General features: G+C 45.0%; 1 protein-coding gene across 2 annotated transcripts; it reads left to right on the top strand.

Moving 5' to 3' along the window:
- The first annotated feature begins 2,489 nt into the window (after positions 1–2,489).
- Positions 2,490–24,761, top strand: nfat5a (nuclear factor of activated T cells 5a). Of its 2 annotated transcripts, XM_071416629.1 has the most exons (13): positions 2,490–2,764; positions 5,764–5,876; positions 6,130–6,258; positions 8,186–8,855; positions 15,345–15,528; positions 15,637–15,827; positions 15,923–16,095; positions 17,416–17,550; positions 17,710–17,762; positions 17,853–17,985; positions 18,101–18,282; positions 18,478–20,503; positions 20,618–24,761. In XM_071416629.1, exons 3-13 carry the CDS (start codon positions 6,201–6,203, stop codon positions 21,037–21,039), a joined length of 4,227 nt encoding a protein of 1,408 aa, XP_071272730.1. In that variant the 5' UTR covers positions 2,490–2,764; positions 5,764–5,876; positions 6,130–6,200; the 3' UTR covers positions 21,040–24,761. The 2 variants fall into 2 exon arrangements, with proteins under 2 accessions (XP_071272730.1, XP_071272729.1); XM_071416628.1 differs by lacking the exon at positions 5,764–5,876.
- Positions 24,762–24,773: the final 12 nt, after the last annotated feature.

Raw genomic sequence — 24,773 nt, 5'->3', positions numbered from 1 at the left:
CTTGAGTATGTTATATCAGGGTTATTCCCTTTTGGCCACTTGACTGTCTGGCAGGCTGCGCAGTGGTGCCCGTCCTGGTGACCAACAAGGTTGGTTATATACGATATAGCATAGTAAAAACTTGAGTTTGAATGAAGTAAAACAAATGAGTTGTACTACAACCCTGGTTTTACTAATAAAGAACAACAGTTCTTACTAACGCAGCCTTGCTGGCGCCCATTACATGGCTGAATGGGTCATTAGAGTGACACTCTCCGGCAGGCCAGTGTGTAGTATACCCTTATGTTGCTGTCTGGAGACAATTTATAGAATAGTAAGACCTCTCGTTCTTCATTCGTAAAATCAGTGTTGTAGTACAACCCATTCGTTGTTTTCTTTACTATAAGCCAATATGTATTTCATATACAGGGATTTGCGTTGTGGCCTATGAAATGGGTTTAGGTAAAGGGCCAGCGTCACGTTTTATTCAGTGCCCTATAAAATAGCCTTTTCTGAGTCCATAGACTATAAAATATAGACAAAGCCATTTATTACCCCATTGTTTCCTATGAGTGTCAATTCAGCTTGTCACCATCTTGCTACATGGAGGAGTTTTTGTAAACATTGCATGCAGTTTCAGCTACTACTCTAGGAAGTGACGTTGCAGGCTAGCTCAGTGCTCCCCACTTATTCAGTATCTGAAGTTGAAGGCTGACCGATGTACTGCAGGCAGCCATTAGCAACTAAATTATCCTTTTAACTTGCACTATGCAGAAATTGCTCCGGCATTTCCTGGTTGCTAAAACTCCAATAGTTCGCCTATTTTGAGTTTATGTGACAAAATAAGCTAGTGTAGTGCAGCGAATCATTATACCATCTAAACCGATGTGAAATATATTTTCCATAACCAAAAATGTTGTTTCAGCTAATTTGAAGCTAGTGTATAAAACCAAAAGATGCAACAAAAAAAACTCAAGGAAAGCATATAAATAACACACATAGAACAGATCTACCGCTTATCAGACTTGCTTCAAGTAGAATAATAGATCATAACTCACATTTCTATGTGAATTTGGTAGGGTCACCCAAAAAGTGACATATTGTCACTTTAAAGGACATACATCTTGTAAAATATAATAAATTATTGGTACCATGATTGTATTCTATGTTTTTTTTATATAACTGTTACGAACCCCTTTGGCCCTGCAGTCTAGGGGGATGGAAACGAGACCCGTAACATATCTCATGCAAATCATGACAGTGAAAAGGAGCAGTGAGAACTAAAAAACAACAGACAACCTAAATCTGTCAAACACTTTATGTTTATTTTTAAAACACACGGTAATGGGGTGTGGGAAAAAAGGGGCTGAGCTGGACCCAAGGGAAGAAATAATAAATATATATTTTTTAAACTTAGCTAGTCTAGCCTGCTTCATGAACAGTTAGTTAACTAACCAATAAAATACAATGGGTGGTCCGCCCAGTTCTAACTAGGGTACTTAGACAAAGTTTTCCTTCGGGTAATGTATGCCCATGGGCGACTTGGCTTGGTATCCCCTTTTCCCACCAACAAACAAAGAGTCATACACCACAACAATACGTACTCACATAATAACGGACAAATGTGACATGTAGGCACAAAAACAAAAGAGAGATAGCTTCAGAAACAACTGATTAGGTTTCTTTTAAACCAAGGGAAAGGGGATGTGATTGGGTAAGGGAAAAGGAGCAGGTGTGTCTTCAGATTGGCGACTGATGACTGCCACCTGTGACTAGGGCAGAAGAAGAGAAAACAAATACACACAGGATACCTGTATCCGTAACAATAACTATCCACAAATATTGACCAAGAAGATCGCCATTTCCCCATTCAATATAATGGGAAATCCTGTTAATGGGAGATCCTGTTTTCTGGAAACAATGCCTGCAGTTCTGCGGTCGGCCTTCAACTTGAATTCGTCAATGTGAGGGGGCAGATGTTCACCCTTGGTCAGTCCCCAAAACAGTGGAAAGAGTGCCTGTGACATTATTTTGGCTTTTGGACCTTAATAAGGCGACACTCCATCTTAACTCCTCCTCCACATTTACTGGATTGGTTGAACAGTGCAGAGGAGAACCTCCCCCAACAGTGTTTGTCTTCTCGTCAAGACCAGTATGTTTTAGGCTAGGAGATCTAGTTTCAGGCGTTTCTTTTACGCCTGCTACTTTAGGTTACCCATGAAATGACACCATATATATTATAGATTCTACAAACCCCTACTCCCAATCCCACTTTTACATTTACAAGAATTGTTGTTTCACTATAAGCCCAATATTGTCAACATACCAGTCTGAACATTGTATTTTTCAATAGTGGTCTGAAAATAATGTTTTTCGATAAATTCCTTATAAGCACAATAAAAATCAACATTTATTAAAATGTTATATTCTTTGATTATTCACCTTGCACTGTTCTGAAGTGCCGACATTTATTTTGAAGGTTTCCTCATTACGATTAAAATAACGTGACGTCATCGTCAGTGCTGCTGCTAGCAGAATAGTTCGCGCTAATTAACGGTTGTCTGGGTCCATTTCACTTTTGTTTCTTATCAGTTTATTTCACCCAGATGCAATATTTATTGTTTGTACTGTAGTCATATTTTGTTGGTTTATTGCTCGCTAATGTTCGTTGGCTGACTGGCTTCGTCCTTATCCAGGTGAAGATGAAGCGCTGCGATGCCCTCTGATTTTATATCCCTCAGCTCGGATCTCGACCTTAATTCCCCCAAATCGCTTTACTCTAAAGGTAAGAATTATATAAATGTTATGCCTTGTGGCATAGATGCATTTGAACAGTTTTCCAGTTGTTTTTGGACTATGACTAATTAACGGGTAGATGGCTAGCTAGATCACGTTAGCTAGTTGGCTAGCTAGATAACGTTATCTAGCTAACGCTAGTACTGTTCGTTGGCTATCTAAAGTATGCAGAGAGCTGATGCGCGATAGCTAGTTAGCTAATGTGTGCATGATGGACAAACTATAGGGACCAACTAGCATCTAACGTTAGCTAGCAGCAGGAGGCGTGTTGTGTTATTGTTTTCCCTTGGGGCACTCGTTGTGGTTCAGTCCATGACTATGGGCGGCGTGATATCTAAACGTTTTCTAAGGTTAGGTTCAAGTTGTATAGTAACAAACTTCTCCTCGATGTATTGTTGAATGTGTCACAATGGTTTAGCTAGTTGGCTACATTAGCCACCAGGCTCCATTGCCATGGCCCAGTAAACCAAATACTGAGAATCAGACTAGACCAGTTGGCAAGCATTTAGGCGCGTAACAGGTTAAAACCAGGTCATCTGCCTGGTGTGGAATGCGTGAAAGTGCCCCCTTTTCGTTGTGTGCTTACAACTGTGTGTGTTTCTGGTTTTACTATCCATGTGGGGACCAGAAGTCCTCACAAGGATAGTTAAACAAAGAAAATTCGGACAAGAGGGGAAATGTCGCAGGTCCCCAAAAGGAAAAATGCGGGTTAGGGGAAATAGGATTTTGAATGGGAATCAATTGTTTGGCCACATATGTTACAGTAAATAGCTAATTGGCAGGCCTTGTCAAAAGTTAAGTAAGAGTTTTAAGGTAGGTTCAGAAATCAGACTATTCAGAATTATAGTTTACATGATAGCTATATTATCAATATTATCTACTTACCTAATTTTATTGGTTTGAATAACATCTAGGCCCCATATTGAAACAATGTAACCCCTTTCGGTCTGAATAACAAAAGTGAAGTGCATTTTATTATTGGTATAATATTAAGGTAGTAAGATAAATGTGAAGCTTGACCTACAAACCAGTTTCTTAGAAACGTCTAATGCCCAAGCCTAGATGTATCTTGTGTATCTTTGATTAGGCTACTTGGCCAGCTGATGTGGTGGATGCTAACTGAGTTATGACGGATGCAAAGCTGCTCCTGTGATAACAGCTATGAACAGGCTTCATTTTTCCTCTGTCACTGCTCAGCCCACTCCTCCTCCAGTCCAGCTGTGTCCGGAAGTGATCAAAGCCTGGGGGGTTCCAGTCAAAATACCTTCTACAGGTGGAAGATAAGACTGGCATGTGTTGATAGTGGTGTCAACTCCTCTGCATAACTTTAAAAAAATAATGATAAACAGAATTATAGACACACTGATGTCTTGGTGCATGAGGTCTGCTAGTGGTTTTGAACCTCTAGTCTTATTCCTTATTGGCTAGTCATCTAGGCCTAGTTAGAGGCTTGCAGCGAAGAAATGCTACTGTGTGTTTTGAGTTCTGTTTTCTGATGTAGGCCTAACGCAATGTTTTTTCTTCTTCTTCTGAATTCTGAACTCTCTCTTTCCCCACAATCTACAGATGCCCTGTATATGGACTAGCCTACCTGCTGATACAATGGTTCAGACACATCTGTCCAGACCCTGTGTGTTGTACACTAATACGGCAGTATATTAAAGGCCCTGCCATGCTAACATGAGCTGGCCATATGGTGCTGCTGTCGAATGTGATGAGTGTGTACCTTATTTATATGACAGTAATTGGCTAAGGAGAATTTATAAATACTTCAAGTGGTTTACTCTAGGTAGATAAAAATTAACCAATAAGGGTTCCTTAACTTAACTTTGGCCCGGGGTGGTTTTATTTGACCTCCCAAGTTTAATGAGCACAAAATAAATAAATAAATCTTTATTTTCATTGTTGGACATGAGACCGTAACAACACTAGGAAATCAGCTCCAAGTGATTTTAATTGAGCAATCTGTTCCCAAGTATTCTCACGCATAATAGACGTGATTGGATACAAATGAAAGCAAGGTTTGAAATGATTGTTTTTGTCGTATTATATCTGTTTGGGCTTCTTGCGGTCAATTTGCAGTTTACAAATGATTTGTAATTATCTTCCAGTCCCTGACCATCCGCTCAAAAAGCAATCAGCCCGTGGATAGACTAGATCTAGGCTATGCTATCCATGACCTAGGCAGCCTATTGTATTTTAATGTCTGGCCTTGTATTTGCATTGTGAGTGCAGACTGCAGAGTGGGTAGGATCTTTGTCTTTTAATCTCATAGAACCAGACGTGTGTCTAAATATTGCATACAAGCTGACGCTGTGAAGTCTGGCATGCATGATTACCTATGAGTTAAATATGCATGTTAGAGGACTGGGCATTGCTAGAGACTGGTGGATTTTTGGCATCCAGCTTGTGGGCTGGCAGTTGGAACATAAACACATTTCTGTGTCATCAAAGCAAAGGGCCAGCTGCGAGAAAGGAAAGAAAGAGTCTGACCGTTGGCTTGGCACAGCTTCAAAGCTAGTGTAATGTGAGCAGTGTGTAGCCAGCCGACAGCATAAGTATGTGGTGAGGTAATCGGATTGTAGTAGGGGAAGTATGCAAGACTTGGCTGACTTGTAGGCCTAGGCTAATAAAAGAGAATTGTTATAATCTAGGCCCATTGCTGTGCTTTTCCCCCCACATTGCCCTATCGCTCTATCAAAATCTGCACAAATCACAATCTTTCTGTTGATTTCTTTCGCTTCATGCAAACATTATGGGGCTTTTGCAAATGTCTAATTTCCATAGCAAATTAGCAGACCCCACCTAGTATGGAGAGCTAGAAGGAGAGAAATACTGTGGTATGGGGGAGGGAATGAGTTTAGTGCCGAGGCAATGAGTTTTGGTGGAGTGTAGTCTACCTCCAACCACATCAAGTAGGTATCAGTCGGTACTTGTAAAAATGTCCATTCTTTCATGCGTAACTTGTACCTATGGATATTTTTACAGGTATCGACTGATACCGATTCAATGTAGTCGGTGGTAGGCTACACTCTGCCGAAACTCATCGCCTCGGGACTCATCTCCATCGGGAATGATGGAGTTGAAAATTCTTGGTTAAGGTAGGACTAGCCTAAGTCTTTTGGTTTGGTCACTATGCTGCTGGGGTTGACTTATTACAGGCAGATCAGATGACTGTTTGCTAGGCTACATATGCTGGATGGATACGCTGCATATCCACAGCAGATATATCTGTGTCAGGGTGTCGATGAGCTATGTTTCTTAGCAACCAGGCGACCTCTCACTCTTAGTGGTGGTGTTTGGTGCACTTTTAAACCCCCTGATTTCTCTCCTCATCTTTCTCTTCCTCACCAGAGTCTGTGTATGACCTCCTCCCTAAGGAGCTCCAGCTGCAGCCATCCTCCTCCAAGACAGACACACCCACCATGAGCCAGAAGAGTGGGGGAGAGGCCGGACAGCCCCCTTCTGCATCCCTGGCCTCAGGTAAGCGCCTCACCTAGGATCAGATTACTCTCCTCATAACCTCACCTAGATCATTAGTAGGCAGAACATTAGGCTGACCTTAGATCAGTGTCTAGGGAACAACTCTCCACCCTTCCTGCTGAGTGCCTAGTGGTGGGTGCTCTGTTGTGGGATATTGAGTCTTCACCTCTGTAGGGCAAATGTAGGCCGTGGTTACTGTAGACAGGACAGCTGTGAGAGAGTGGGAATAAATATAGTTAAAAAAAAAAAAAGTGAATGAGCATGGCCGTGGTCGATATATTCCTAAAGTCATGTTAGGCTATAGACTACTGTTGCCTGTAATCTGTCGCTCTAGAGTCTATAATCAAAATATAATAAACTGTTTTGTTTTCATTCATTTGATTGTTCTTTGTTTTCATCTCTCTTACATAGGGAAATGTAACTGAATTAAACCCATCACTAGAGACTGTATTTACTGTCAGTTTCTATTGTTAGTTTTTATTCTCAGATGGTGGGAAGAGGTGAAAACAGCTGGTTATAAATCGCAAGCAATTATCTTGTCCTTTTAGCACTTCTGAATTAGCACGCCTGTCTGGATCTGAACTGCCTGTCTGCTATAGCCTTTCTGTGAAGAAGATAAGATGACACGTACAAACACACCAAGTCATGTAGACTAGCATAAAGAAATATCTCAAGAGATCTTGTATTAGGCCTAGATCAGGAAAAAAATGATATGTGGTAGTGTCACCTCAGTGAATGGGGTATTAAAACAGAACGTGAAATGGTCTTGAAAATGGCAGAGTACTCATACCCAAGACTAGTAGACCACTTCCTTTTATCACAGGAAGCAGACTGAACTTGGTAGTCTTGTGGCTGCTGTCATTGTGCACAGTAAACCAGAAGTAGGTATAAGTTGACCCTAACCACTGATACACAGGCTCTGATATATTCTTAACCCCCTTATTGGTTACTGTTAGGATTGGGGTGTAGGGTAGCCTGTCCCAGATCTATATGTGTTTTAGCCAACTCCTCTGACTCGTTGTTATGCCATACATGTGCCAGGCTAGGGTAATCCGATCCTAGATCTGTGGTTACAGGCATTTTCTACCTCAAGCTCAGTTTTCCAAGTCTAGCTTGGGACCTGTCATCGCACTAGCTTTTCACACCAAACATATCTGACACAGCTGTACTGAAGCACTACAAATCTATGAAGAGTCAACTTAAAAAGTTATATCCTCACAACAGTATTTCATTGATTTAATTTGCGGATTGTCAGGAAGTTGAGTCATGACTGATCAGCTCTTGTTGCTCATTGGCTGTCTCATTTGTATTGCAGGAAGTTTCCTCCCTCTGAGGCAGGGGTTGGCTGCATATAAAATGGCCTGCAGGTCACTGCTCCATAGGTCAGAGCCTTGTTTATTATGTTGCCATGGCTACGCTCAGTCCAAACCCAATCCTCCAATTGGCATGTTCAGACCATTGTATAGGCCTAATACTGTATGCACAAACTGCTCTAGCCTCACTCTACATTTAATTTGGCACCGCATCTTTAGTTTGCAAATTTGTCTTTTAAGAGGAAAGTGTGACTGACCAGATTTAGCTGTTTTTTGTTTCTGGCAATGTGTATGTAACAATTTTAGAAGCTTGCTTTAGTTTTTTGTAAACGAAGCATGTCAGTTGTAGTAGGAATTACACATTCCAATGGGGGAAACATGGGGCCTATTTGTACCATTCTCAACTTTAACTTCAGAAAATTTGACCAACACCAGAGAGCTCTGGCATGCACAGTGAGGGAATGTAGCCACACACAAAACATCCTCAAATGAATTTAGAGTTGGGAAGAAGGACATTTCTAGATAAATCATGGCCAAATGAAGCTGTTTGAATGGGACTGCTAGCCTGCCCTGTATTGACATCTGTACTAACAATGCCATCTTACACACTCCAGATGCCACCTCCTCCACTTCCAGCCCTTCTCCATCCTCCTCTCAAGACATGGGAGACCCCTGCACCACTGGCCCCAGACCCAGCACAGCCCCCTCTACCTCAGCAATGGAACAGCCCCAGCCCCCCCTCCTCCTCCACCATCCCAGCAGTGCCCCTAGAGAGGGTTCCGGAGACCCAGGGGGATCAGAGATGCAGGGGGTAGAGGGAGCTCTGTCTACCCTTGGAAGTGGAGGCTGCAGTGGGACCAGCTCTGGAACAGGAGGAGGAGAGCCAGGAGCAGGGGGGGTGGGAGCCCAGCAGCAGCAGCCCCAGAACACCCCCTCTAAGCGGAGGCCAGTGCTGAGCATCTCCCCCCCTCCAGAGGACCTATTTGATGACAGCAATATGTCCTGCCAGGAGGATCCAGCCCCGGCTGGGCCAGCAGGGCCAGACTCGGAACACAGCAGCAGCATCTGGGCCGACGACTCAGCCTCCAACTTCAGCCTGATCAGCTCCAGCTCCTACAACGACAACACAGAGGTCCCCCGCAAATCCCGTAAACGCACCCCCCGCCAGCGGCCCGGGCCCAAGCCTGCACCCCCAGAGGACAGCATGGACGTGTTTGATGCAGACAGTGCCAAGGCCCCACACTTTGTCCTGTCTCAGCTGGGCCCAGACAAGGCCAAGCCCAGGTAGGTTGAATAGAATGCTAGTCCCAATACAACGGCAGAAGTCTTACCAGACTTGATACATATCAATCAAGCATGGTTTATTAAAAATAGATACTTACAAACAAATATAAGAACATGTTTCAGTTTAATACAATACACAAGAAAACAAGGTGTGTGTGTGTATGTATGTGTGTATATACAGTGGGGAGAACAAGTATTTGATACACTGACAATTTTGCAGGTTTTCCTACTTACAAAGCATGTAGAGGTCTGTAATTTTTATCATAGGTACACTTCAACTGTGAGAGAAGGAATCCAGAAAATCACATTGTATGATTTTTAATTAATTAATTTGCATTTTATTGCATGACATAAGTATTTGATACATCAGAAAAGCAGAACTGAATATTTGGTACAGAAACCTTAGTTTGCAATTACAGAGATCATACGTTTCCTGTAGTTCTTGACCAGGTTTGCACACACTGCAGCAGGGATTTTGGCCCACTCCTCCATACAGACCTTCTCCAGATCCTTCAGGTTTCGGGGCTGTCGCTGGGCAATACGGACTTTCGGCTCCCTCCAAAGATTTTCTATTGGGTTCAGGTCTGGAGACTGGCTAGGCCACTCCAGGACCTTGAGATGCTTCTTACGGAGCCACTCCTTAGTTGCCCTGGCTGTGTGTTTCGGGTCGTTGTCATGCTGGAAGACCCAGCCACGACCCATCTTCAATGCTCTTACTGAGGGAAGGAGGTTGTTGGTCAAGATCTCGCGATACATGGCCCCATCCATCCTCCCTTCAATACGGTGCAGTCGTCCTGTCCCCTTTGCAGAAAAGCATCCCCAAAGAATGATGTTTCCACCTCCATGCTTCACGGTTGGGATGGTGTTCTTGGGGTTGTACTCATCCTTCTATTCCTCCAAACACGGCGAGTGGAGTTTAGAGCAAAAAGCTCTATTTTTGTCTAATCAGACCACATGACCTTCTCCCATTCCTCCTCTGGATCATCCAGATGGTCATTGGCAAACTTCAGACGGGCCTGGACATGCGCTGGCTTGAGCAGGGGGACCTTGCGTGCGCTGCAGGATTTTAATCCATGACGGCGTAGTGTGTTACTAATGGTTTTCTTTGAGACTGTGGTCCCAGCTCTCTTCAGGTCATTGACCAGGTCCTGCCGTGTAGTTCTGGGCTGATCCCTCACATTCCTCATGATCATTGATGCCCCACGAGGTGAGATCTTGCATGGAGCCCCAGACCGAGGGTGATTGACCGTCATCTTGAACTTCTTCCATTTTCTAATAATTGTGCCAACAGTTGTTGCCTTCTCACCAAGCTGCTTGGCTATTGTCCTGTAGCCCATCCCAGCCTTGTACAGGTCTACAATTTATCCCTGATGTCCTTACACAGCTCTCTGGTCTTGGCCATTGTGGAGAGGTTGGAGTCTGTTTGATTGAGTGTGTGGACAGGTGTCTTTTATACAGGTAACGAGTTCAAACAGGTGCAGTTAATACAGGTAATGAGTGGAGAACAGGAGGGCTTCTTAAAGAAAAACTAACAGGTCTGTGAGAGCCGGAATTCTTACTGGTTGGTAGGTGATCAAATACTTATGTCATGCAATAAAATGCAAATTAATTACTTAAAAATCATACAATGTGATTTTCTGGATTTTTGTTTTAGATTCCGTCTCTCACAGTTAAAGTGTACCTATGATAAAAATGACAGACCTCTACATGCTTTGTAAGTAGGAAAACCTGCAAAATCGGCTGTGTATCAAATACTTGTTCTCCCCACTGTATATATCTCAGCAAAAAAGAAATGTTCCTTTTTCAGTACCCTGTCTTTCAAGGTAATTCATAAAAATGCAAATAACTTCACAGCTCTTCATTGTAAAGGGTTTAAACACTGTTTCCCATGCTTGTTCAATGAACCATAAATAATTAATGAACATGCACCTGTGGAACGGTCGTTAAGATACTAACAGCTTACAGACGGTAGGCAATTATGGTCACAGTTCTGAAAACTTAGGACACTAAAGAGGCCTTTCTACTGACTGAAAAACACCAAAAGAAAGATGCCCAGGGTCCCTGCTCATCTGCATGAATGTGCATTAGGCATGCTGCAAGGAGGCATGAGGACAGCAGATGTGGCCAGGGCAATAAATTGCAATGTCCGTACTGTGAGACGCCTAAGACAGCGCTACAGGGAGACAGAACGGACAGCTGATCGTCCGCGTAGTGACAGACCACGTAACAACACCTGCACAGGATCGGTACAGCCGAACATCTCACCTGCGGGACAGGTACAGAATGGCAACAACAACTGCCCGAGTTACACCAGGAATGCACAATCCCTCCATCAGTGCTCAGACTGCCTGCTTTAGGATGAGAGAGCATGGACTCAGGACTTGTAGGCCTGTTGTAAGGCAGGTCCTCACCAGACATCACTGGCAACAACGTCGCCTATGGGCACAAACCCACCGTCGCTGGATCAGACAGGACTGGCAAAAAGTGCTCTTCACTGACGAGTCGCGGTTTTGTCTCACCAGGGGTGATGGTCGGATTTGCGTTTATCGTCGAAGGAATGAGCATTACACCAAGGCCTGTACTCTGGGGCGGGATCGATTTGGAGCTGGTCCGTCATGGTCTGGTGCGGTGTGTCACAGCATCATTGGACTGAGCTTGTTGTCATTGCAGGCAATCTCAACGCTGTGTGTTACAGGGAAGACATCCTCCCTCATGTGGCCAGCACGGCCAGGCACGACTCCAACACCATTCAATTTGCAGATGACACAACAGTGGTAGGCCTGATCACCGACAACAACGAGACAGCCTATAGGGAGGAGGTCAAGACAAAGGAGATGATTGTGGACTACAGGGAAAAGAGGACCGAGCATGCCCCCTTTCTCATCAACAGGGCTGCAGTGTTGCAGGTTGAGAACTTCAAGTTCCTTGGTGTACATATCACCAACAAACTAACATGGTCCAAGCACACCATGACAGTCATGAAGCGGGCACGACAAAACCTATTCCCCCTCAGGAGACTGAAAAGATTTGGCATGGGTCCTCAGATCCTCAAAAGGTTTTACAGCTGCACCATCGAGAGTATTCTGACTGGTTGTATCACTGCCTGGTATGGCAACTGCTCAGCCTCTGACCGTAAGGCACTACAGAGGGTAGTGTTAATGGCCCAGTACATCACTGGGGCCAAGCTTCCTGCCATCCAGGACCTCTATACCAGGTGGTGTCAGAGGAAGGCCCTGAAAATTGTCAAAGACTCCAGCCACCCTAGTCATAGACTGTTCTCTCTGCTTCCACACGGCAAGCAGTACCGGAGCGCCAAGTCTTGGTCCAAGAGGCTTCTAAACAGTGTCTACCCCCAAGCCATAAGACTCCTGAACATCTAGTCAAATGGCTACCCAGACTATTCACATTGTCCCTCCCCTCTCCACACCACTGCCACTCTGTTGTCATCTATGCATAGTCACTTGAATTAACTCTACCTACATGTACATACTACCTCAACTAATGGACAGTGCAGTTTTTGCTACTGCATTGTCGGTTAGGGGCTCGTAAGTAAGCATTTCACTGTACGGTCTACACCTATTGTATTCGGCGCATGTGAAAATTTGATTTGACAATGCCACCAGCCATACTGCTCGTTCTGTGTGTGATTTTCTGCTAGACAGGAATGTTCTGCCATTGTCAGCAAAGAGCCCGGATCTCAATCCCATTGAGCACTTCTGGGACCTGTTGGATCGAAGGGTGAGGGTTAGGGCCATTCCCCCCAGAAATGCCCGGGAACTTGCAGGTGCCTTGGTGGTGGAGTGGGGTAACATCTCACAGCAAGAACTGGCAAATCTGGTGCAGTCCATGAGGAGGAGATGCACTGCAGTACTTAGTATCTGGAGTGGCCACCAGCTGCATTGACTGTTACTTTTTTTTGACCCCGCCTTTGTTCAGGGACACATTATTCAATTTCTGTTAGTCACATGTCTGTGGAACTTGTTCAGTTTGTCTGTTATATATTATGTTCATACAAATATTTACACATGTTAAGTTTGCTGAAAATAAACGCAGTTGACAGTGAGAGGACGTTTCTTTTTTTGCTGAGTTTATATAGATATATAGTACCAGTCAAAAGTTTGAATACACCTACTCATTCCATGGTTTTTCTTTATTTTTACTATTTTGTACATTGGAGAATAATAGACATCAAAACTATGAAAATACATTTGGAATCATGTAGTAACCAAAAAAAGTGTTAAACAAAGCTGTCATCAAGGCAAAGTAGCCACCCTTTGCCTTGATGACAGCTTTGCACAGTCTTGGCATTCTCTCAACCAGCTTCACCTGGAATGCTTTTCCAACAGTCTTGAAGGAGTTCCCACATGTGCTGAGCAATTGTTGACTGCTTTTCCTTCAATCTGCGGTCCAACTCATCTCAATTGGGTTGAGGTTGGGTGATTGTGGAGGCCAGGTCATCTGATGCAGCGCTCCATCACACTCCTTGGTCAAATAGCCCTTACCTAGCCTGGAGGTGTGTTCCAGTCTTGGAATTGTATCAACTTGCTACCCAAAGCTTTTACTTGTGACATATTGTTAAATGCACTAAAGAGGAACAATGGGTACATATTGAAGATGCGCATGCTCATCCCCAGAATATTTTTTAAGTGTCTATTTTCAAAGGATAAGCTAAGAGCATTAACAACTTCATAGTTAAGAACACTAACAATATGGAAGAACATTTTAACTTATTCTACAAGAACCATTATCACTCGCTAAAAATACAACCTTATGGAACAATCCTTGGATAGCTTTTCAGAATTCCCCAATTAAATTGGTCCACATGGAAAACTAAAGCCATATAAAACCGGAAATGACATGGACATTTATTTCCATGACAGAATTAAAGTGTAAAGGCCTCCCGGGTGGCGCAGTGGTCTAAGGCACTGCATCACAGTGCTAGCTGCGCCACTAGAGATCCTGGTTCGAGTCCAGGCGCGACAGGGAGACCCATGGGGCGGCGCACAATTGGCCCAGTGTCGTCCGGGTTGGGGGAGGTGTTGGCCGTCAGGGATGTTCTTGTCCCATCGCGCTCTAGCGACTCCTGTGGCGGGCCGGGCACAATGCACGCTGACACGGTCGCCAGTGTTTCCTCCGACACATTGGTGCGACTGGCTTCCAGGTTTTGCGGGCGTTGTGTCAAGAAGCAGTGCAGCTCGGCTGGGTTGTGTTTCGGAGAACAGGCGGCTCTCGACCTTCGCCTCTCCCGAGTCCGTACGGTAGTTTCAGCAATGGGACAAGTCTGTAACTACCAATTGGATACCATGAAATTGGAGAGAAAAAAAGAGGTAAAATAAAAAATATTTTGGACTGAACAAAAATATAAATGCAACCAACATGTAAAGTGTTGGTCCCGTGAAGAAAAAAAGAAAGCTGATCACAGAAATGTTCCATTCGCACAAAAAGCGTGTTTCTCAAAAATGTTTTGTTTACACCCCTGTTAGTGAGCATTTCTCCTTTGCCAAGATAATCCATCCACCTGACAGTGTCAAGAAGCTGATTAAACAGCATGATCATTACACAGACTCACCTTGTGCTGGGGAGAATAAAAGGCCACTCTAAAATGTTATGTTTTGTCACAACACAATGACACAGATGTCTCAAGTTTTAAAGGGAGCGTGCAATTGGTATGCTAACTGCAGGAATGTCCACCAGAGCTGTTGCCAGATACTTTTATGTTAATTTCTCTACCATAAGTGGACTCCAACATCATTTTAGAGAATTTGTCAGTGTCTCCAACCAGCCTCACAACCGCAGACCATATGTAACCACACCAGCCCAGGACCTCCACATCCGGCTTCTTCACCTGCGGGATCGTCTGAGACCAGCCACCCGGAGAGCTGATGTAACTGTGGGTTTGCACAAACTGTCAGAAACCATCTCAGGGAAGCTCATTTGAGTGCTCGTCGTCCTCACCAGGTTCTTGACCTGACTGCAGTTCGGTGTCGTAACCGACTTCAGTGGGCAAATGCTCACCTTCGGTGGCTACTGGCATGCTGGAGAAGTGTGCTCTTCACAGATAAATCACGGTTTCAACTGTACTGGGCAGATGGCAGACAGTGTATGGTGTCGTGTGGGTGAGCCCCGTGGTGGGGTTATGGTTTGGGCAGGCATAAGCTACGGACAACTAAAACAATTGCATTTTATTAATGGCAATTTGAATGCACAGAGATACCTCCACCATGTTTCAGCATGATAATGCACGGCTCCATTAGAAGAGTGGGATAACATTCCAAAGGCCACAATCAACAGCCTGATCAACTCTATGCGAAGGAGATGTCGCGCCTCATGAGACAAATGGTGGTCACACCAGATACAGACATGTTTTCGGATCCATGCCCCTACTTGTGTTTTTTTTAAGGTATCTGTGACCAACAGATCTATGTTCCCAGTCATGTGAAATCCATAGATTAGGGATTAATTAATTTATTTGTGTTGTGTGTTCTCCAGTTCTCTGGAGGCTGGGTGTCTGCTGAAGGGATGTCTTCTGTCAGGTCAGTACCCCCAGAAGAGTGAGGGCAAGGAACTGAAGATCCTGTTGCAGCCAGAGACCCAGCACCGGGCACGCTACCTGACCGAGGGCAGCCGCGGCTCTGTCAAAGACCGCACCCAACAGGGCTTTCCCACGGTCAAGGTGAGGCGCTTTCTTTTTCCAACCATTTTAAATAAACTATAATAGTCATTAGGTTGATTTGTGTGTTAAGCTGTGTTGCACTCTCAACTCACCATCTTCTCTCTCCAGTTAGAGGGTGTTAGTGAGCCGGTGGTGCTGCAGGTGTTTGTGGCCAGTGACACAGGCAGAGTGAAGCCTCATGGGTTCTACCAGGCCTGCAGGGTGACAGGCCGCAATACCAAAGCCTGCAAGGAAGTGGACATCGAGGGAACCACTGTCATAGAGGTCCCTCTGGAGCCCAGCAACGCCATGTCACTAGCGTAAGAGACTCATTAATTGAGTTAATGAAAATATCAGTGTGTTACTGTGTGTTTGTTTCACCATCTGAACATTTTGTAACATTGAATCTTGACAGGGTTGACTGTGTGGGGATCCTGAAGCTGCGTAACGCGGACGTGGAGGCTCGTATTGGGGTTGCCGGGTCCAAGAAAAAGAGCACCCGGGCCAGGCTGGCCTTTAGAGTCAACATCCCCCATGCTGATGGGTCTGTCCTTACCCTGCAGACCACCTCCTCACCCATCCTCTGCAGTGAGTCAACTACCACCGTATTCATACAAACACAAATAACTATTGGGTATCCAGAGTATAAAGTACATTTGGATATATATGTGTTTGTTTGATGTTCATTCAATGCAGTGTGTTCATGTCGGGCTGGAACAAAAGCTGGCACACCACGTAGCTCCAATAGTAGGGTTTTGTGGACCGCACTTATTCTGTGGCGAAATCCTGCACGGAGCCTTCACCGTGTGCTGCCACTTTAAGAGCGCATGAGCAGTAAGGAAGGAGGGGATAAAAGAGCTCGTTCAGCTCTTTGGGGAGGAGCTCTTGGGTGGTGCGACAGTTTGATTGTGTGTGCTCTGCTGCAGAAGTTTTTGTTTGTTTTCAGCGTATGTAGTTATAAACTATTTAAATCAATCCTCGGTGTGATCGCTCTACGACGTGGTTGTTTTCGTGTGATCGCTCTACGACGTGGTTGTTTTCGTGTGATCGCTCTACGACGTGGTTGTTTTCGTGTGATCGCTCTACGACGTGGTTGTTTTCGTTTGGGACCGCGACGGTTATGGATCAAAGGGATTAGTAGCAACATTGTTGCGAAGCTTTAACCTACAACCCAACACACCATCGGACAGTCAGACCGTACCCCTGCACCCTAAAGACCACAGCTAAGACCTCTCTTGTTCCCTTTCTCTCTTTCTCTTCCCGCTATGTTCCAGTGCTTTACTCTGCAACAGACTCTATTTTCCTAATGCATTGAAGTTCATTGGAGCTGGACTATTATTGCCCTGCCAGAACTAATTGGGTGGACATTTTAGTTAAAAGGGAGATTGCTTTAAAGTGTGTATTATTATTTGAACTGTGTTGAGGTGGGGTGTACTAAGGACATGTGGCCGAGAAGATTGTGGACATTTTTAAGGCCTCTGTGTATATGACCACCCCCACATTCATACCCTCTGCACTCCTCCACGGGAAGAGAATACAAATTATTGCAAATCCTCTGTTGATGACTGGGTTCTTTATTGTATGAAGTTGCTGTTTAATTGCTCTGCCATTATTATTATATGAGGTATGCTTGGTGGGGTTACCAAGAATTGTGGAAGGACTGTGCTGTGATGTGGGTTCTATAGGGTGTGTATTCTCTTTTCTCTCCGCTGGCTATCCGGGAAACAGGCTACACTCTAGGCAGTCTCTTCTGCTGATGTGTGTGGGTCTGGTAGTTGTACTCTCTCTGTTCTACTATTTTCCTTTCGGCATGGTTAATACCTGCCTGGCGCCCGAACAAAATCTTCTTTACCTCTCTCTAATTAATACCGCTACAATTCATACTCTGCTGTGTGTGTCCTTCCCCAGCTCAGCCAGCGGGGGTGCCAGAGATCCTGAAGAAGAGTCTCCACAGCTGTTCAGTGAGAGGAGGCGAGGAGCTCTTCATCATAGGGAAGAACTTCCTCAAAGGAACCAAGGTCATCTTCCAGGAGAACCCAGCAGGTACCAGCACTAACCTGCCTGTCTTCTTCCTTTCTTTCCTGTCCTCTTTTCCCTTTCCTCATATCCCTTTCTACCTCTGTTTGTGGTGTCTGTGATGTCTCATCATTGAGTGGCTTTAAAAAAGATATATATATTGATAAAACATTGATTTGTTTCCAGATGATAACTCGTGGCAGGCCGAGGCAGAGATCGACATGGAGCTGTTCCATCAGGTAGCCCATTGATATCATTGCATGAGAGATGCATACGGATCATGAGCTGACTTTGTCCTAATCCTAATGATGCTGTTGTGTTTCCTCTAGAATCATGTGATCGTGAAGGTTCCTCCCTACCACAACCTGTCTGTCTCCTCTCCTGTCTCTGTGGGCGTCTACATCATGACCAATGCCGGGAGGTCACATGACGTACAGCCCTTCACATATACCCCAGACTCAGGTGTGCTCTGCTAAGAAAGGAGTGATGAAGGGTTCACTAAGGCTCCCTCTATGGTATACAAGGTGTGTGTTTCTCTCACTTGGTCAACCTGCTTTTTTGTTTTGTCCCACACCAGAGCACTCCCTGGACATGTCTGTGAAGACAGAGGGGTCATCTCTGGCTAAGGCCTGCAGCTTCCAGGACCAGATCAAGTCTCTGGCCTCTGACCCTGCCCAGTCTGCTGGTGAACTGGTCAAACGACAGGAGGTCACCCCTATGGAGGTCTCCAGCAATACGCCATCCACAGCACTCTTCAAGGTAGGAGAAATATACCGGCCATGTTTATCCCAGGATCCTTGTATGTACATTTATATCAGATGGTTTGGCTGGGACGTCACTCTTTAGTTGTATCAATAAAAGAAGACATCGGGATCCAGTCATTGGGCAAATTGTAGGGAAGTGTGTAGATTCTAGAAAATATTTAATTCCTCTCTTTTTGTCTCCTTCCTTTAGCCATCGTCTGACACTCTCGTCTCGGTCCAGCAAACCCTAGAGCTGAGCTCCAGCACCCCGCCTAGCACTGAGTCCTTCCCCAGCCCCATGCCTCTCCAGCCTGGGGAGGTTGACTTCCCCCAGTCCCCGGTCTTCCCCTCCCTGGAGCCCCTCTGCACCATCCAGAAGCAGGACCTCGCCCCCACCACCTCCTTCCCTGTCTCCAGCGACAACACCACCCTCCCCCCTGTCCCCCCAGAGGTACCCCAGCAGTTCCTCCGGGACCCCCAGGAGAGCCTGCCTCAAGATTCCTCCAACCCCAGCAGTGAGGTGGTGGTAGTGGGCATGTCCCAGATGGCACCCCAGCCCCAGCTCCCCCTGTTCCCCCAGGACGGGGTGGCCCAGCTGGAGAGGGCAGTAAGGGAGCTCCAGGCAGGGGGAAGCGACCTGGTACAACAGGTTATGGAGGCAGCAGTGGCTCAACAGCAGCTCAACTCAGTGTTGTACAGCCCCACACCCTCCACTGACTCACTGCAGCAACACGTACAGGACACCATGAACAGCCTGAGACTGGGGGGAGCTGAGGGCTCTCTGGCCACACAACACCTACAGATACAACAGCAACAACAGCAGATCCTTGGCAACATGCATCAACAGCAGCAGCAGTTACATCAACAGCAAGTCCTTGGCAACATACAGCTACAACAGCAATTATTATTACAGCCACAGGATCAACAACTGCAGCAACAGATACTGGGTAACCTACAACAACATCAACAGTTTCAGCAGCAGCAGGTACTTGGAAACATACAGCTACATGATCATCAACAACTTCAGCAGCAGCAACAAGTACTGGACAACCTACAACAACAAAACCAAACACTAGGCAACATGCAACAGCACCAGCTACATCAACAACAGTTACAACAGCAGCTCCAGACTGAGCTCCTCCAGCCCCAGATCCACTCAGCTCAGCCCCAGCAGCAGCCTGTGTCTCTCCTCCAGAAGACTGGGGAGCTGCTCACCATCCAGACCTCCAGCTTCCCCCAGGAGCCCCACTCCTCTCCTCCCCAGCAGCTCTTCCAGTCCCCCAGGCCTCTGTCAGAGACCTCCAGCCCCCAGCACCAGGCTGCCCTGCTGCAGAACACTCTGACTGTGCTGACCAGTGGTAGCCTCAGTCAGGAGCAGCAGGCCACAGGGTCCACACTGTTCCTTTCTCCCAACACTCTCTCTAACCAGGGTAGTCAACAGCAGCTAGCGTTCCTGTCCTCCATGGAGACATCAGCCTGTGAGCCCCAGACGATGTCAATGTTCCAGGCCCAGCAGCAGCAGAGCACCCCCATGGACCATCAGCAGTCCCTTCAGCAGACACAACTACAGCAAACCCAGCAGCTTCCCATGGCTCAGCAGAGCTCCTTGTTCCAGACTAGCACTCTGCCCCCCAGCCAGCACCCTCAGCCCCAGCCCACCGGCCTCCTCCTCTGCACCGCCTCCCTCAAACCCCAGGCTCTGCCCCCAGCCCTTCTCTTTAGTACCCAGGCCCATGGCTCCTCCAACAGCACCCCTTGCCCCCAGGACAGCCCTGCTTCCCTCTTGTTCTCCCAGCCCACCATGGTGGGGGTCAGGGTTGAGGTGGCCCAGACAGACCCAGTAGAGCCCATGTTATTCCAGGACCAGAGCTCCTCTGTAGGGGGGACCCCTGCCCCCAGAAATACCCCTCCGCAGGGTCTGTTCCAGGGGCAGCAACCTATGCAGGTGGGCTCCAGCTCAGTTAGTGGCCCTCCCAGCCAGCAGGTGGAGCTGTTCCTGCCACAGGGTTCTCTTTCTGGTCTGCAGGGCAGCATGGCCACACAGGAACAAGGAAACCAGGCTGCAGCAGGGGAAACTATCTTTGTAATGCAGAGTGGGCTGGGGGTTGTGGGACTGCAAAGTACCACATCCTCCCCTGGTAAGAGACCCCCAGAGCAGCTGTTCCAGATGGGAGTGAACGGGAACGTTGGCCAGCCAGGAGGACAACCCAATCTGTTTGTGTTTGGCCTCCAGAACGGTGAGACTGCTTTACCTGTCAGGATCAGTACTCCGCATGGACAATAGTAGAAGAATATTTACTTACTTGATATATAATATAATCTTTGTGTGACATCCTTCTCTTTCTCCTCAGATTCCTCCCAGCTGATGACGTCCTCTGGTTCTACAATGTCTGCCCAGAGCCAGCCCCAGAACCACAACCCTTTGCAGGCCAGCCACATCCAGCCTCTCATGGACCCAAACATGGCCCAGACCACCACACCCATGCAGACTAATCTTCAGACACCCATGCAGACTAATCTTCAGACACCCATGCAGACTGGTCTACAAAACGCCATGAGTAGCTTAGAAAATGCCTTGCAGGCCAACCTACAGACCCCAATGCAGACCAACATACAGACTGCAATGCAGACCAATATACAGACTACCATAGAAACAACCCCCATGCAGACCAACCTCCAGACCCCCATGCAGACCAACCTCCAGACCCCCATGAGCACCTCCCAGAACATGGAGAAGATAGAGGACCTGCTGGAGAGCCTACAGGAGCAGTGATCTTTACTGGGACCACCGATACACTGATGGGGGTTCTAGTGACTTCTGCCCACTCTTTGAACCCCAGACTGGGCCAGGTTGTGTCTGCTGCTTACAATACAACCCCTCCAAGCAACACAGATATGGAGAATGGGGGTAGAGATGTCTGGCCATGCTATGAACCCCCTAAGAACATGAAGTAATGAAGACATTTTAAAGATTTTATCAGATGTGCTCGTGTACCCCCAGGTGATATTTTGAGGAGTGTCTGTACATGCATTCATAGACAGAGAGATGGCCGGGCAGATGCCGTTATGATGAATTGGTTGAGTGACTACTCCTCTTGCTGGATCAGAGGACAGTAACTCCTGTATCCATCAGTCTCACACATGCAGTGGTTCTTCTATTTCATACTATACTATGTTGTTGATGGCCTAACGGGTGGGGGAGAAAGAGCAGGAGAGGGATACAGAAAGCTGGAGCAAATAAGCAAGACAGATGGTGCATAGATTGTGAGATTTAAAAGCAAGAGAGTGAAAGAGAAGGGCAGCCAGATGAAGGCATCTTGCTGTATTCTTGTGAGTGTACAGCTTCAGTCAGATCATACAGCAGTCAGTGTATCTGTCCAACATATCTCTTCTTTTGGCACTTCCCATAGTCTGCATTTAGTTGCGTATTAGTACACACAGGCTTTCTCCATTGTAATGCTTAGTTTGCGTATGTTCTGCAACTTGTGTTTGGGGGGGGATTTTAGAATTGGATTTGGAAGCATTTCCAGTATATTGTGAATGGAAGGATGCTTTCTACTGGGGAAAGTGAAGCGTTGTGTGGTGTTATAAACATGAAGCACTTTATAAACTGTCTTGTGTGACCAGCCAATCCTTATATCCATCCAGAGGTCCTGGGGTTAGAGCACATGTACTTGTCAACTTCCATTTAAATAATCATTTGTAATGCTTTTTGTCAAGGTATACATTTTAACACATTGCCCATGCATTTATACATTTTCACCATATTTTTGGGGTAATAATTTAGATTTTTCTAAAGATGTTTTTGTCTTAGTGTTGAATTCATCTGAAGCCTATTTATATCAAGTGATCCAGTCAGTGTCGGTCTGTCAATTCAGTCGGATTTCCCATAGTGAGTATACAGTCTTCGTTTTGATGTCTGTGTGTAACTAGCTCCTGTTCGTAGGCTTGCATATCTCTGCCTACACCCCCACAAAACATTTATAATTTAAGTCGATACATTGTGTGTACACATGAGTGGGTGTGTCATTTTTCTAAAGGATTTACAGCATATTGCTATCTGTAGCCTACAATTTACTGTGTACTGTAACAATCTGCGTAATTTAACAGACTGTGTTTTACCTTGTGTGTGGTTGTAGTTTTTAGTTGGTTTCTGGTTCATGTACTGACAGATGTTGAACTAGTACTCCCAGTGTTCAGGGCAGAGCTGTGCGAAATAGACACGCAGTACCTCTCCCATGCAACGTCACTAGGGACTGACAGCAACACAAAGGCTGTTCCAATATCCGCACTAGCATACCATTTCCTATGGACTTCCACAGCCAAAGTAGTCTATTGGTATGCTATGCCTGTATGGGCATTGGAACATGTGCATAAAATCTATTACTGGCAACTCAATTCTGATCTTTTTCCACTAATTGGTCTTTTGACATCAGATCTTTTTCAGTGATCTGTTTGGTCAAAAAATATCAATTGGGCTGCCTATCTAAACACAGCCATGGCGAGAGCCATTCTCATGTTATCTATGGTGCTATGTGCAGATGTGATGGACACTTCTAATGCGATGTTTATACTAATATTTTATACTCATATCAACAGAACTGATATTTATGTTGTGGTTCAGTCTTGTGTTTCTATAGTGATGGCTGTGAGCAGGCAGCGTGAGGGGTGTGTATCTGGACAAAACATCTTGTTTACTCATTCCTACTTTTTATTTTTTTACTCATTTTAAATCATGCAGCTTTCATGGATATTAACATTGTGTTTTTGTACAAATATTTTAAATTACATTTGTAAGGTACTCTCCCAACAGTTTTGCCTCTTCTGTCATTTCCATGCAAATGAATATGCATTTGAACCCATGTTGCTCTACCCTGCTTTAGATGAAAGGTGATACTGTTATTCCATATCCAATAAGCAGTAGTCTGTTTGACATATTGACAGAAACAGATGGAATGAGAACTTTTCAGTTGTTGCTCAGATCCCTATATGCTCATGTAGGCATTTGACATTTTTCATATACTTTCTCAGGACAGAATGATAAAATGTCTACTCCGTTTAGAAATGTTCTTACCCATGAGTCAGATTACATGATTTTCTGATGTATGCAGTACAGTATATAATTGTTAAAACATTGGACGAACTCCAGTGTACAGTTAGGTGTGTGTATACTACCAGATGTCTTCATGTAGAACACGGGCCAACAGTAGTAAACTCATTCTAAGCTAACCATAATATTTGAAATGGACAATGTTCCAGCATAGAAATGAGTTATTTATTCCCACAGATAATGTATACTATTTTGAACACAATTGGTTTCGCCTATCCAACATGTCAGTTTGCACTAAACAAAATAGATGATCACATCTCTAAATACTGATGTTCAAGCCTCCATTCTATTTCAATGGGGGATTTTCAAGAGCACATAATATTGTGGCATAGTAATGCCATACAAATAGATGAAGCCAACCTCCGAGTATCTCCTCTCTGTGTGATGAATGTAGTTTTACCTCAGTGGTAAATCTGTTAGTACCGGACCAATGCTACTCTTTTTAGAGAAAATATTTGAGGTATCCTAATATTGACCCTTTGGTACATTGGACGTGTGGAAATACATTATTTTGTGGTTCTAATGTCTGGTTTCACGTTCCAAGACATACTGTCACACTCACTTCAATGTATCTATTGGTTAACTTTTTGAATTCATCACATTCATCTGAAAATACTAGCTAAAAATGTTCACTTTGAAGTGGAAAAATAGCACACACATGGTCTCCATCCACAAATCAGTTGTCATTATCTCATGTGAATATGAATATCCATGTTGAAATGTGAGATAGGGGTGATCAGTTGTGAAGTTCTGTGTGCCTTGAAAAACCATCAGTCTAGTATGTTTACCATATTCCCTTTGTGTTGTGAGACTGCACATCTCCCTTGTCTAATGTTCTATCTCTAGATGAACTCTGACTTGTCATTCTTCAGTCTAGTGTCAGTGATCTGCTTTTAGTTCCATGACCACCTTAACCAATGCAGTGTGATTTAATGTCATCCATCCCTGGTTGCAATACTACAAATGTGATCACCTTCACTCTTGAACTGCTGTGCAGCTGAACATGTAAACTGTATACATGTTTGTTTCTATCCTAATTTCAGGACTGTTGAGATTCATAGTTGTGAGATGGAAAAGGAAGGTGATTGTTCTGATTAGATGTTGCAGAAAGCTCTTGTTGGTGTGTGCTTGTCAGTATTACTGTTGCTGTGAAGAGCTTGACATGAGATCAAAAGGAGAAGTGATAAGACTGCTATTGCGTTTATCAGTTTGAGTTTCACCTCTTTTTCACCCATCAACTGCTTGTAGAGCTTTAGTATCTATTCAGGCAATGCGTCAGAAGTTACCCTCTGTTTTGTCATACATATGAAATGTATTTTTGTGATTTATATTTCTCATTCTGCTGCTACATGATGAGTAAATAAAGATTAAGGTATTTGCTTCAACTGTTTTCTTCT

The sequence above is a fragment of the Salvelinus alpinus genome, chromosome 9 (assembly GCF_045679555.1).
Source record: "Salvelinus alpinus chromosome 9, SLU_Salpinus.1, whole genome shotgun sequence".
NCBI classification, from domain to species: domain Eukaryota; kingdom Metazoa; phylum Chordata; class Actinopteri; order Salmoniformes; family Salmonidae; genus Salvelinus; species Salvelinus alpinus.
Note: the sequence above shows the minus strand (reverse complement) of the source record. Positions and strands in the feature narration are given on the sequence as shown.